At 49.1% G+C, this 13,243-nt stretch overlaps 1 protein-coding gene across 5 annotated transcripts in view; it reads left to right on the forward strand.

Annotated features, from left to right (window-relative positions):
* NBEAL1 (neurobeachin like 1) overlaps nt 1-13,243 on the forward strand; it is a 131,700-nt gene that overhangs the window by 54,679 nt on the left and 63,778 nt on the right. For 4 of the 5 annotated variants that reach the window (XM_077319201.1, XM_077319204.1, XM_077319202.1 and 1 more), the window contains 6 exons: nt 4,806-4,892; nt 6,337-6,420; nt 7,937-8,035; nt 9,565-10,145; nt 12,371-12,503; nt 13,088-13,207. In XM_077319201.1, the coding sequence (XP_077175316.1) occupies nt 4,806-4,892; nt 6,337-6,420; nt 7,937-8,035; nt 9,565-10,145; nt 12,371-12,503; nt 13,088-13,207 (1,104 nt within the window). The remainder of the gene's footprint in view (nt 1-4,805; nt 4,893-6,336; nt 6,421-7,936; nt 8,036-9,564; nt 10,146-12,370; nt 12,504-13,087; nt 13,208-13,243) is intronic. The other variant, XM_077319205.1, reaches the window with a different exon arrangement.

Here is a 13,243-nt window from a genome sequence, read left to right on the forward strand (position 1 = left end):
TGAACCAGACCTTCAGTGCTTTTGTAATCACTGGAGTAAACTTGATCATCCAATGGGATTTTATTTTAATGGGTCTTCGCTACTACTTGTAAGATACCCATCCAAGCCCTAGTAAATGCCTTTCTGTATACTGTATAATAAAATATACTGTATAAATAAAAATAAATCAAGGTCAGCCAGGCAAACTATATAAGTGGCTGAATTTATAGTACTAAGTAACCCATGACCTACTTGTGCACTTATATCCATTAATCTTTGTGTAATTGAGCATCTAGTAAATTTGTGATTAAAGCCCATTAAGTATTCTTCAAATAATTCTAATTTAGCCAGTAAAGACGGAGCCTCTTGTGGCGCAGAGTGGTAAGGCAGCCGTCTGAAAGCTTTGCCCATAAGGCTGGGAGTTCAATCCCAGCAGCCGGCTCAAGGTTGACTCAGCCTTCCATCCTTCCGAGGTCAGTAAAATGAGTACCCAGCTTGCTGGGGGGTAAACGGTAATGACTGGGGAAGGCACTGGCAAACCACCCCGTATTGAGTCTGCCATGAAAACGCTAGAGGGCGTCACCCCAACGGTCAGACATGACTCGGTGCTTGCACAGGGGATACCTTTACCTTTACCTTTAGCCAGTAAAGGCAGTTTATGTGATCTCCTTGACAAAGTGAATGCTTTCTGCAGATGGAACACAGCCTTAAGGCTCTCACCTCCCCTCCTAAATTATTTTCCCCCTCTCTTGTCCGCAGTAACCATGGTTTAAGCCCACACTGTGTGTCGGTGCAAACCATGGTTTTCCCCAACCATGGTTCTCTCATAAGCTGGAATCTAACGTCTTGGTTTAGACCAGCCTTTCTCTACTTCTTTACCATTGAGAAACCCCTGAAAGATTCTTCAGGCTTTGAGAAATCCCAGAAGTGGCGTGACTGTGCAGAATATGCAGAGCTTTGTACATGCCCACTCAGGGCACCTCTCCTTCCCATGTACTCCTGGCCCATCAGTGAGCATTTTGGGAGGGGGTGGGGGAGGTCAACCTGACCATATCTGGTAGTATCACCCAATAAATATTTAAGACATTTAAAAATGCATTAAAATGAATTAACTGCCACCCTTTCAGGAAACCCTTCCAGAGTCTTCAGGAAACCCCAGGGTTTCACGAAACTCTGGTTGAGAAAGCCTGGTTAAGAGAGTCTGGTTAGCGTTGACCCCAGTTAGCATAATTCCAAGTCATGGTTAACAGAGAAGAAGTAGGGCAGAGGGGCATTTATTTCTGTAAAGCTAGCTTTCAAATTGTATGTTTCGTTTTTCAGAGCTGGTGTCATTTGCCTTGGATGCCTGCTTTTGGGTCCCTTGGTTGCATTAAGTATTTCTGGATAAGCTGGCTGAGTCATGTTGTTTTGGCATCCGTTTGAACTCTTCCATTGGGCTTCTTATGCAGCACCTAACAAGCAACCGTGTTTGTTTACACCGGCAAGGATGAAGTGGTGGTGGAGGCATGCTTCGGGGCAGCTGTCTTTGATAGGCTTTTGCACCAAGAACGGGGAGACGGCTCGCTCTGCGAATGGACTGCAAAGGCTGAGTCACACCTTCTTGGTTGCCGTTCAAAAATAAGTTGCATATCCAGGTTCAGAAATGGTGTGGTCAAATGGGGAAATGTTGAGTGCGCAGAAAACATACACGGCAAACTGGTTTCTAGGGTTGTGCGCTTCGGTTCGGCCGCCTTGGCAATCACCAAAACCCAAAGTGGCACCTAGGAGGCCAGTGCTGTGGAGCGGAGAGGGGGTGGCGGCGCACCAGCCGGTGGCCGCACACAAGCGCAGAGCTCTGCACCTGCATGCAGCTGCCAGCTGGCGCGCCCCCACCACCCCTCCTCTCTGCGCCACCTGCTGGCCAACTCGAGCGTCAGTGATTGCCGGGGCAGCCGAATCAAGCCGAAGCGCACACCCCTGCTGGTATCCTGTTGGCATTATTGTTAAGCAGTTTCCTCCTTTGCTAGCCCAGGGACCCTCAACATTGTGCTTGTGGGCTGTGTAGAGCAGGGGTAGTCAAACTGCGGCCCTCCTGATGCCCATGGACTACAATTCCCACGAGCCCCCTGCCAGCATTCGCTGGCAGGGGGCTCCTGGGAATTGTAGTCCATGGACATCAGGAGGGCCGCAGCTTGACCACCCCTGGAGTAGAGTAATATAATGTTGTCTAAGCCTCAGTTGCCATCACAGTATTTGTTTTATTCCCTCTCATTCTCCTTTCTGGTATATTTTAAAATTATGCCTCTTCTCCACTCTCCTACATGTTTTCTCCACCTCCAGGAACGGCCCTTTTGGGGTTGTGTCTCCAGGGCCTGGGTCAGAATTCCAAAGTGGCCGACAAGCTCAAAAACAAGAAGAGTCCGTTTTTATACCCCGCTTTTCTCTACCCGAAGGAGTCTCAGGGTGGTTTACAGTCGCCTTCCCTCCCTGCAGCAGGGACCACGTGAGGGAGGTGGGCCTGAGCGAGTTCTCAGAAGTGGGACTAGGCCAAGGTCACCCGGCTGCCTGCAGGCGGAGGAGTGGGGAATCAAACCTCGTCCTCCAGATGAGAGGCCGCCATTCTTAAACACGGTTCCTACTCTGCAAAAAAAAAAAAGTCTTACTGCAACCTTTCCTTCCAGTTCTGCGCCCTCTTCCAGGCGAATGTGGAGGTTCTGCATTCATTCCTATGACCTGGGATTGCATTTATTCTCCTTCAAACAGGTCAAGTTGGTTGTCCATTAGGGGCTGGAAAATGTACGCCTAAAGGGTGGAATGTGAAGAGTCCTTCATGGGTGCATAAAATGTTTCTGCTGATTTGTTTTGAACCCCCCGTGTCTTGGAAGACCCTGAAAGCTCCCTAGAGTGGCTGTGAAAGGCGAGTCAGGGTCTCTGGTGAGAAGCAGGATTTTGAGAAGAGTCTGATTGCCCGTCCAGATCGCTTGACCCACTTTCAAAATCTATAGATTGTTAAGAGAAAGGACTTACATGGGTGGGAGACCCTCAGTGCTTAGCCTTGTGCCTGCTTGCATTCCAGCAGACTCCAGTAGCTGTATGATTTGAATCTGGGGGTCTCCCTCATAGGCATTTTAATGAAGTAAGAAATGCCCAACTCCTGTGTTTCCTCTTAGGCAGTAGAAACGCATTTCATCATTTGCTTTGTCTTTTGCCAGTGCCTTTGTGGGGTTGTTTTGCAGTACTGGCAAAATAGTGGTACAACTGCTTAGATGTGAAATCGCTAATGAAATGTTAACACCCTGTACGTGTGAGCAATCGCGCCCTCATGTTCTTGACAGGGCTGGTTTTCTTCTCCTTGGCTGTGCCGTATGTCAAAGACATTTGATCAAGCTCCTTCAGGGCCTCATCAGTCTGTTAGACGCGTTCTCTCAAGCAAATGGAGATGTATTCTGCTTGGAGAAACGGAACCTTCCTGCTGATCACTGCTAGAGATACCTGGGTCCTCCTTGTGAAAAAAGCCTCATCAGTCTTGTGTTGAAGGGCCTTAAGCTCTACTCCCCTCCAGTGGATTTGGAAAGGTGTAACACTCCCAGTCTGGTGTTACACTCCCAGGTGTAACACTCCCACTCCATCCGCCACGTTCATGAGACCATTCAGCTTGTTTGCCCTGCCCCTTTAGCCACTCCCCGTGGTGTCCGCTGACCGCCTCAGTGCCCCTAACCCTGGCTATATCTGAATACATTCTGGTTAATGTGAATTGCGATTCCCTGCCGATTGCCTCATTGACCCTAACCTTCGTTATAGTTGAATTCATTCTAGCCCTGGTTAATGCTAATCAGGATTCCCGCCTTAACCAAGATTAAGTTAAGTGTTAAACAGGGGTAGTCAAACTGCGGCCCTCCAGATGTCCATGGACGCTGGCAGGGGCTCAGGGAATTGTAGTCCACGGACATCTGGAGGGCCGCAGTTTGTCTACTCCTGTATTAGAATCTTGGTGGTAGTGAGGGAGACATGGCGCCAACATCTGTCTTGCCACTGATGGCCTGGGTGGACTTGGCTGGCCAGGGCTGTCTCCATCCTCCCTCACTACTCCTTATGTGTTCCCCTCGAAGCTGTTTAACCAACCTACCTCCATTCTTCTTATTTCTGGTGGAAATGCCAGCCATCCCAGGTAGACGAAGTGTCCCGTTTTTTGGTCAAGGATATAAATAGCTACTCCCCTCTTCTAGAACCTCCAGATGAACTGAAGAATGCTGGTGGAGATGTGTCCTTTAACTGTGTCAGGTTGGGTGGGAAATTCGCACCAAAAGGAGAAAAGAGCATGCAAATCTTTGACTCTCTTAACCATGGCTGTTGCGTTGGGTTGGATCCCATGATGGTCTCATGCGTTATGGTCCTTCAGTGGAAAAAGGTCTCTTCCAACAGAGGAAAGTCTTTCTGTGTTTGATTCATAGGACCCAATCCATTGTGTTTGTATGGGCCCACTGACCTAACATGCATGCAGAAACTCTAGAAAACCTTCTCTTCCCCTTGGCTTATTAACACCATGCAGCTTTCTTCTTTTTTAATTTGTGAAGAGGAAGAGGAGGACTAGCAATTCTCCTTTTGTATCTCCGCACACCTTGTGCCAGTTTCCCGCCTCTACTGAGTTTGCATCCGGCGGGTGTAAACAGTGTGGTGATAATTCAACCGCAGACGGTTTTTTAGCAAGACACAACTTCTGTTTGTCGCTGCTGCGGCGTTTCCTGGCGGGTGGTCAGTTGGAATGATTCACCCGTGCCTCTGGAGTCGCAGCTGGAGGCCGAGTTTAACCTGCCTGTTTCCGTTCTTCTTATCTTTCATTTTAACAGCTCTTTTTAAGTGCTAACCATCAGGTGGCACACAAGAATGAGAAAGAACTTGCCAACCAGTTACTGACAGACATGAATCAGGACCAGGTATCTTCCGCAAGCTGACCTTTTGCTGTAGCTGCAGCCGAGGCCCAGTGGCGATTGGCGGGCCGGCCGTTTCCTGTACTTCCCCTCGTCTGCCCCCCCCCCCCCGGCAGTATTTAGGCGAATTCTGATTTATGCCCAGACTCCTAAATTTTTCTCATTTTCAATCAAGCAAAAGTCACTATAATTCTTGAAGGTGCTTCAAGGCTTAAATTATTGAGCTGCTTCCATTTATCTTGTTTTCAAAGAGAGGAGGTTGAAGTACAGGAATGAAATTCGAATACCGATACCCTCAAACTCGAGATGATTTATTAGCGCTCCCCCACCCCCCCTTTTCTCCCTGCGTCTTCTTTCTTGTCTGAGCACTGTGATGTATTGGGCTCTAGGGCTTTCTGGAATCTGCGTGGCTAGATTTTGATGTCTTGATTCTGCTGCCAAAAATCAAAATTAAAAAGTTTACATTACAATGGACAGACTGAATCTGGGAGGTTGGAAGCGGCTGGTGGGATTAAAAAAAAAAGACGACGTTTCCTTTGGCATCACAAGAGTGCAGGAATGCCTGTTCTTATCGTGTTGCGTATTTAGAAATAAAAATATTTTTAATTGATTCTCTCTCAGAAAGGCTAAACTGGAGAAATTAATGCACTTGTGAACCCCCAATTCTACCTAGATTAATCTGTTGAGAACCAAAATGATTCTCTTAACATCACCAGCATTTTTAAAATCCTTTCCCCCCCCAGATTTTATTTTTCCTTGCCTGAAATACTCTCTATTTGCAATATATGACTGAAGAGGTTCACAAATCCTTCTCCTGCTTCATAGACAAAATATTCCCAGTCTTTTAGTTAGCATCCGTGTCCACCAGTAATATGGAGCCCAAAAAAGGAGGGAACATTTTGCAATTATTTTGCGATGATAGGATTGTGGAATTAGCAGTTTGTCAAAAGAAGATGAAGACTTCTGCTGACAACACTCTCAAGTCCCCAGTTACTTTTTTTGGGGGGGGGGGGTGAGAAAGCTTTCAGAACATGCACTGAGGCCTGCCCCCACCACTCACCCCATGTCCCATCCAAGGTTGACTTCCAGGAAACTCGGCAGTACAACAGAGTCGATTTGGGGGTTTCTTGTAGCTCCCTCCCTCTTGAGATTGTCCATTAACAGCATGAAGCTCCTTTGTGAATCTCGCGTGTCTCCGTGGGTCCTTGTGAGTGCTTCTCTCCTCCTCTTTTGGAAATACGTGGCTACCTTTCTCTCGTGTCTTCTCTTTTGTAGGCTGTGGTGTCATAAGTACGTCCCTGTAGGGGGAGATGATTGGGGCAGCATGCTAGTGTTTTCGTTCTGGCAAGGAAGCCCCGGACTGGGGGCGGCCTTCAAGGTGTGTGCGTGTCATATGTGTGTGGGCATGCATTGGTGTGCATTATGTCTTTCCCTCTTGTGCTGTTTCCAGGTCTTTCAAGGGCAACTCGACCGCCTGGCAGTGTCCGCCATTCAAGCCCTTACGGCAGTGATGCTCAAGTCTCCAGCTGCGAAGGTCAGTGAGGGTTCCTTAAAGACTAATGTGAGACTCTGCCTAGTACCGCAGGGACTCTGACCCATAGTAGGTTTCTGCCCTGACCTGGGTGGCTCAGGCTAGTCTGCTCTTGTCATATCTCAGAAGCTAAGCGGGGTAAACCTTGGGTTAGTACTAGGACGGGAGTCTACCAGGGAAGTCCAGGGCCCATTCTGCACATGCGGGATGATGCAATTTCAGTGCTCTTTAGAAGTAGATTATCCTCTTCTGCGCATGAAAACCAAATGTCAAAAGCACCTTGAAAGTGCATTATCCACTGTGTGCGGAATGGGCGCAGGGCTGCTATATAGAAGCAAGCAATGGCAAACCGCCTCTGTTAATCCCTTGCCTTGAAAACCCTACGGGTTGGCCCCAAGTTGGCAGCAACTTAATGGCAGTTTCCATTTCCAGTAGCTTACCAACATTTCACCCTGAAGTTTGTCCTGTGTTAGCCTCCCAGTGTCCTGTTTAACTTAAGACGAAGGAGAAGAAGGGATGAGTACTTTATACCCCAATTTTCACGACCCAAAGGAGTCTCAAAAAAGCTTACAAAATGCCTTTCCCTTCTTTTCCCCACAACAGACACCCTGTGACGTAGGTGAGGCAGATGGAGCTCTAAGAGAGCTGTTCTGCGAGAATAGCTCTAACAGGACTGGGACTAGCCCAAGGACACCCAGCTATCTGCATGTGGAGGAGGAGTTGGGGAATCAAACCTGGTTCTCCAGATTAGAAGCCACCGCTCTTAACCTCTAGATCAAGCAGGCTCAGAACTTGTCAGGAGGCTTGAACGTGGGGCGTTGGCTCAGTCATAGAGCAGCTGCTTGGGCATGCAGAATGTCCCGGGTTCAATCCCTGGCATCTCCCTTGAAATGCTTGGGGTAGGCAGTGAGACGCAAGATCTCAGCCTGAGTTTAAGATCTCAGACTGCCCTTGATGGCCAACTTCATGTGGTCCTGTGACCTTCTGCATTCAAAGCACCTGCTCTGCCTGTCCCCACATTCCTGGCACCTCACATCTCTCATATTCACGATATTTTATTCTCCCTCAGGATGTTTCTCAGAGGCCCTGAAAGCACTTTGGACAGGGCCGTGTTCTGTGCCTGACGCCACCGGCCCACTCGCTCGGGGCTCGGCCCAGCGCAAGGCATCCCGACTGCAGCCGGTTCTTAGTCCGAGGATAAAGGCAGCTCTGTTGAGCTCTGGCCTCGCCTGTGCATTTAGCAGAGGAATCCGTGTCCCCTTCAGGCTTCATGGCTTACAGGCTGAGGGCTTCCTGAAGCACGGAGACCTTTGGGGGGGGGGGGTTTCACTGAATGGGCATGAAGGGGTGGCAAGTTTTGTGACAAGTGGGAAGGTCAAAAGTGAGCTTTTAAGGCTATGAATAATGTGGTCATACGAAGAGCTTGAATATAAAGTTCACCATTTTAATAAAATCTGGCAGATTTTGTTGTTTTTGGATATTGTTTATCAACTTTGTAAATTTTAACCCCCCCCCCCAGGAAGTGTTTAAGGAACGGATTGGCTACGCTCACATATTCGAAGTCCTCAAATCGATGGGCCAGCCTTCGCGAGAACTGCTTGAGGAGCTCATGAACATGGTGAGAGGGAGAACTGGCCCTCGCAGATCCCTGACTCAAACTTCTCTTCTCTGAGCGTTGTTAAAGTTTTTCTCCTTTTTCTCCTTTTTGAAGACTGTCCCCAGCAGGATGGTGCAGAATATCCCAAACGCAATATAAAGGAGCACTTCTCATTTTCTGCTTGCAAGGAATAGGGCAAAATAGTACCCTCTTTACCCCAGTGACTTGATGGGGTAATTTTGTACCCCAGCCATTTTAAATATTAGGGTACAAAGATACTCTCAGCTTTTACCAGAGTCATTCTTTGCCATTTATTTCATTTCCTTCTGCTAGGAAGTATGCTTTTAGAGGCCCATCTTTCTACCACAAACGATTTTAATTGATGACTCAAAGTAATTTAATCAAAAAGGGGAAGAAGCAAAAGAGCCTTTTGTGGCGCAGAGTGGTAAGGCAGCAGACATGCGGTCTGAAAGCTCTGCCCATGAGGCTGGGAGTTCAATCCCAGCAGCCGGCTCAAGGTTGACTCAGCCTTCCATCCTTCCAAGGTCGGTAAAATGAGTACCCAGCTTGCTGGGGGGTAAACGGTAATGACTGGGGAAGGCACTGGCAAACCACCCCGTATTGAGTCTGCCATGAAAATGCTAGAGGGCGTCACCCCAACGGTCAGACATGACCTGGTGCTTGCACAGGGGATACCCTTACCTTTACCTTTAGCTCAAGATGCTAGAGTTTTCTGCAGCCAGTGGGTGTCACCTTCAGGCAAAACCTGACCATCTCTTGCAGAGATACCTTGGCCCATTTATGTGCATACTATCTGTTCCACTTAATATTTCTGGTAAGGCCTTGAAGGAGGAGTGTGTCTCATGGCTTAAGTGACACTCAACGTGGTTGTCCCGCCCCTAAGTGCCTCCTCCTCCAACCGGCTTGCCTGTCTGTCCAGTGGCCAACCAATCACCTTCCATCTCCCACCCCTGACCACCCCCTCCTCCTTCCACTTCCCTCTGAGGCTCGGAGGCTGCAGATCCCTGCCGCGTGAGAGCTGCCCCTGCCGGTGAGCTCCCCAACAGCTGCCTGCAGCCTTTCCAGGTCCTGGGGGAGGGAGAAGCCATCTGCAGAGTCTAGCACCCATTGTATTCCTGAATGCGACAGGCTTGGCCCCTAGTAATATAATAATAATTTGGGGGTTGTTTTTTTTGCACACCCTGAGTTTTCACTGTATGTGGAATTGTCTTGTGTTTCATGGATTCTTCACCATAATAAAGAGCATTCCTATCTAGATGCTAGGTTTGGACTTGGGGTGAGTATTTGGCTAATCCAAGCCCCCCCAAAATAGCCTGCCATTTGCAATATGCTTCAGCCATCTTCCAGTTGACAGACAGCAGGTCATGCATCCAACGAAATGGGCTGTAGCCCTCGGAAGACGCGTGCCAGCATGAATCGGTTAGTTTAAGAGGCCCGAGAACTGTTGATTCTGGTTTGTTGATTTGAGCTTTGAGGCTCCGTCTGTTCCTCTTACCAGCCAGCAATCCTTGTGCTTATTTTCCCCAAAGGCTGTGGAAGGTGACCACACATCTGTCGGCATCTTGGGCATCAGCAACGTCCAGCCTTTGCTGCTACTCATTCAGTGGCTTCCAGAGCTGGAGTCGCTGGACCTTCAGGTCTTCGTCTCGAACTGGCTGAAGCGAATCTGCTGCATCAACAGGCAGAGCCGCGCTACGTGCGTCAACACCAACATGGTCATCCGCATCATCGAGACGCTCAGCCGACACGCATTGCTCCACGGGACGTGTGCGGAAAACCTGATAGCTCTCTTGGGGTCTTTGGGGAGCCAGTCGATGAGCTCAGAAGAACTGCACCAGCTTGTCCGGCTGCTGAGGACTACGGACCCGAAGCAGGCCCATCCTTACGTGGTCCCTGTCATGCGTGCGATTCTCACAATGGCCCGAAAGCAAGGACTGGACAACGCCTTGCAGTATTTTGACCTCTCCCATAGCATGGCGGGCATTGCAGTGCCTCCCATCCAGAGGTGGCCAGGTTCTGCCTTCTCTATCAGTGCTTGGCTATGCCTGGACCAAGAGCAAGTGAGCCTTAGCGCCGGTAGCACGGGTGGCAAGAGGAAACAGCTCTACAGGTATTTTGGGGTGGAAAGAAGCGGCGGGATTCCCCAGGGCAGGGGTAGTCAAACTGCGGCCCTCCAGGTGTCCATGGACTACAACCTGCCTTCCCCATCTCCCACCTGCATTCTGCATCGTATCCCCCTCCCTTCGGGTCAACTCCACTTCTTCACTGGCCAGGGATGGATGGGACATGACGACCAGCAGGAGAAATCCTGGCGAGGCAGTGGGTTGTGGGGAAGCCTCTTCTGAGTCCCCCTTCCCTGTGAAGGGCAGTCCTGCGGAGTCTGAGTCGCTGCTGGGCGACTTGTGCCATCGTGGTCTCCTTGCTTGCCTGGCCTGGGTGCTGTGCGTGATGCCAGGCAGCACCATTGCTAGGTGACTCACCTGGGCTAGGCAGGTGAGGTGACTCATCCAGTGATGCTGCAGCTAAGCTTTGCCCTGTTTATGACTAGGAGGGGCCAGGATGGGCCTTCTTTAAGCAGAGGGGTGTGGTGAGGGGCAGGGCACTTTTCCAGGCCATGCTATTCTCCTGCTCCACGTCTGCCACTCTGCCTCTCCCCAGTTCTCCTTCTTGGCCTGCCTACCTTCTACTAATTTTCCCCTCCTCCCAACTGATACTGAACACGTTAGAACTGAAATCTGTTGAGGCAACCTTGGCAATCCGGAATGGCTACCAAGATGTTGTGAGATCTCAGCACTTTTTAACTATTGTTGTTTATTGGCTCCCCTTTCAGTTCTCACATTCTTTTGCAATCCCAGAAGAACTGTCCTGTTTGCAAAAGCATGCCCCTAACCCAGGGTGGCCCCAGCGTGCAGTTTTTTTTATCCTTCTGGTGGGCTTATTATTTTATGTATTTGTATGTTGTACTTAGCACACTGTTGGGGCTCTTAGGTATTCTCCCACCCAGTCGTTGACCAGGGTGTGATAGCTTAGTTTTAAATAATGCAACAGTATGAGATCCTGGCAGACCAGGTGTCTTGTTCTGTTGCATCGCCAGTGGCAATGGGAAATACTTCAGTTTTGGGCCCCAAGTGATACAATTTTCCTTTCTTATTAGAGACCTGATCTCTAAAATCACTTGGGCTCCAGATACGCTGCCTTAGAATATCTCTTGTTCCTTTCCCTCTTAACATGCACTTAAAAACAAATTACTAGTAGACTTTTCTGTTGTTTAATGGCTGGAAGAGATTAATTGCTCCTTTTGGGATGGGGGGGCTGTTTTCTTTCGTTTTAATTGTTGTTACTGCCTCATGTGAACCGCCTTGAGCCTGCTGGCCGGGGGTGGCGGGTCATACATTTAAGAAACATAAGCAAACCACAGACAGTCTCGTAGAACAAAATTTGAGACCGCTGGCACCTTTAAAACAAACAAAGTTTTATTCAGGATATAAGCTTTCGTGTGGATGCGCATTTCCTCAGAATACAGTGCACCTGAAGACATGTGCATGCCCACTAAAGCTTCAAGCCTGAATCAAACTTTGTTCAGTTTAAAGGTGTCACTGGTCTCAAACTTTGTTCTGCTGATTCAGACCAGCAGAATTCATTTTCTGGTATATAACACAACAGCTCAGTTGACTTCTGTTATTGCTCTTGGGATCTAGAGTAAAAGCAACTGAAGGGTGCCATCTACTGTACAATTAATGCGTATTTGTACAAAGCAGCATCAAACCCTGGCCTAAGCCTCCCTTTTTAGAAGCCTGAGGAAACAGCAGCCCAGCAGGAGAAGTCAGAATTCTGCCCGTTGCAGAGAAGGGCTGCATCTCGTCAGTGTTGAGCCGTCAAGATCAAGACGGTGACCCTGCTGTGGAGGATAATCTTACAGCATCATAAAAATCACTCTCTCCTTCTCCGTTTATACACCTGGTTACAAAAGGGCCCTGCCTGGAATGTCCCAGGAGGGCCTGATCTTGTCAGATCTGGTTCGTATTTGAGTGGAAGACCACTCTGCGAGGCAGACACAGGTAACGGCAAACCGCCTCTGTTTGTCTCTTGCCTTGAAAATGCCACACGGTCGGCATCAGTCAGCTGCCTCCTGACATCCCCACTTACAGAATGAGTCTTGGGGCTGGTCACCCTGGTGGGAGCGCCTTCCCCTCTCCCCAGTGCAACCTAAATCTTTACCTGACTAGGACACAGGTGTGACACTTGCCTTTTGAGAAGAAAGGTGATGCTTATCAGGTGTGGACTTCTAGGCGGCTGACCTGTTCTCCTTAAGAAATCACCCCCCCCCCTTTGTAGTTTTTTTACAGTCAGTGGGATGGGCTTTGAAGCGTTCGTTACCTGCTCTGGGATGCTGGTGGTTGCCGTCTGCGCAAAGAAGGAATATGCCACCGTGATGTTGTCGGACCACTGCTTCTGCGACTCTCTCTGGGTAAGAAGCCGTTCCAGCGCATAAAAATGCAAATGGGGATTGCTTGAGGCAGCAGAGGATTATGGGAATGTCGACACCACCTTCCTCCTGCCTTCTTTTAGCCCACTCCCAATCCACCCAGGAAAGGTTAAAATGAAGACACCTCTGCTGATAAGGATCTGATAAGAAATGTCCTCTGCATTCATTTTGCTGGGGGGTTAATGGTGCTTAAACATAACAGTGGCCCTGGACAGAAGAGTGCTGGGGGGAACTTACAGCTGATGGTTGGGATGCAGGGAATTAACCCTACAGCAGGGGTGGCCAAACTGTGGCTCTCCAGATGTCCATGGACTACAGTTCCCATGAGCCCCTGCCAGCATCTGTCCTATGAGCAAATCTCAGGCCTCTTCTTCTTTAACCAGAGACATGCAGCCTGCTGCCATGGTCCTTCTGGTGGATTAAGGGCATTTGGGGAGGAATGGAGAAGTTACTCCTGGGTGAGCGTTAGTGCTGAGGAAGCCCACCTTGGCTCGCTGCTTGGGACTGTTTTGTAGAAATAACATTGAGGATTGATTGAACTGAAAGGTGTGCTCGTTTTTCAATAGCACCATATAAGCATTGTTCACATGCCTGGGAAAAGACCCTTCGGGCAAAGCCTCGTCTATATTTACGTGAATGGGCAGCAGAAGATCTCCGCGCCACTCAGATTTCCCGCCATGAATGAAGTAAGTTTCTGCTTCTGTGCATAACACTTGAATCCC

The sequence above is a fragment of the Paroedura picta genome, chromosome 2, assembly GCF_049243985.1.
Source record: "Paroedura picta isolate Pp20150507F chromosome 2, Ppicta_v3.0, whole genome shotgun sequence".
Taxonomy (NCBI): Eukaryota; Metazoa; Chordata; class Lepidosauria; order Squamata; family Gekkonidae; genus Paroedura; species Paroedura picta.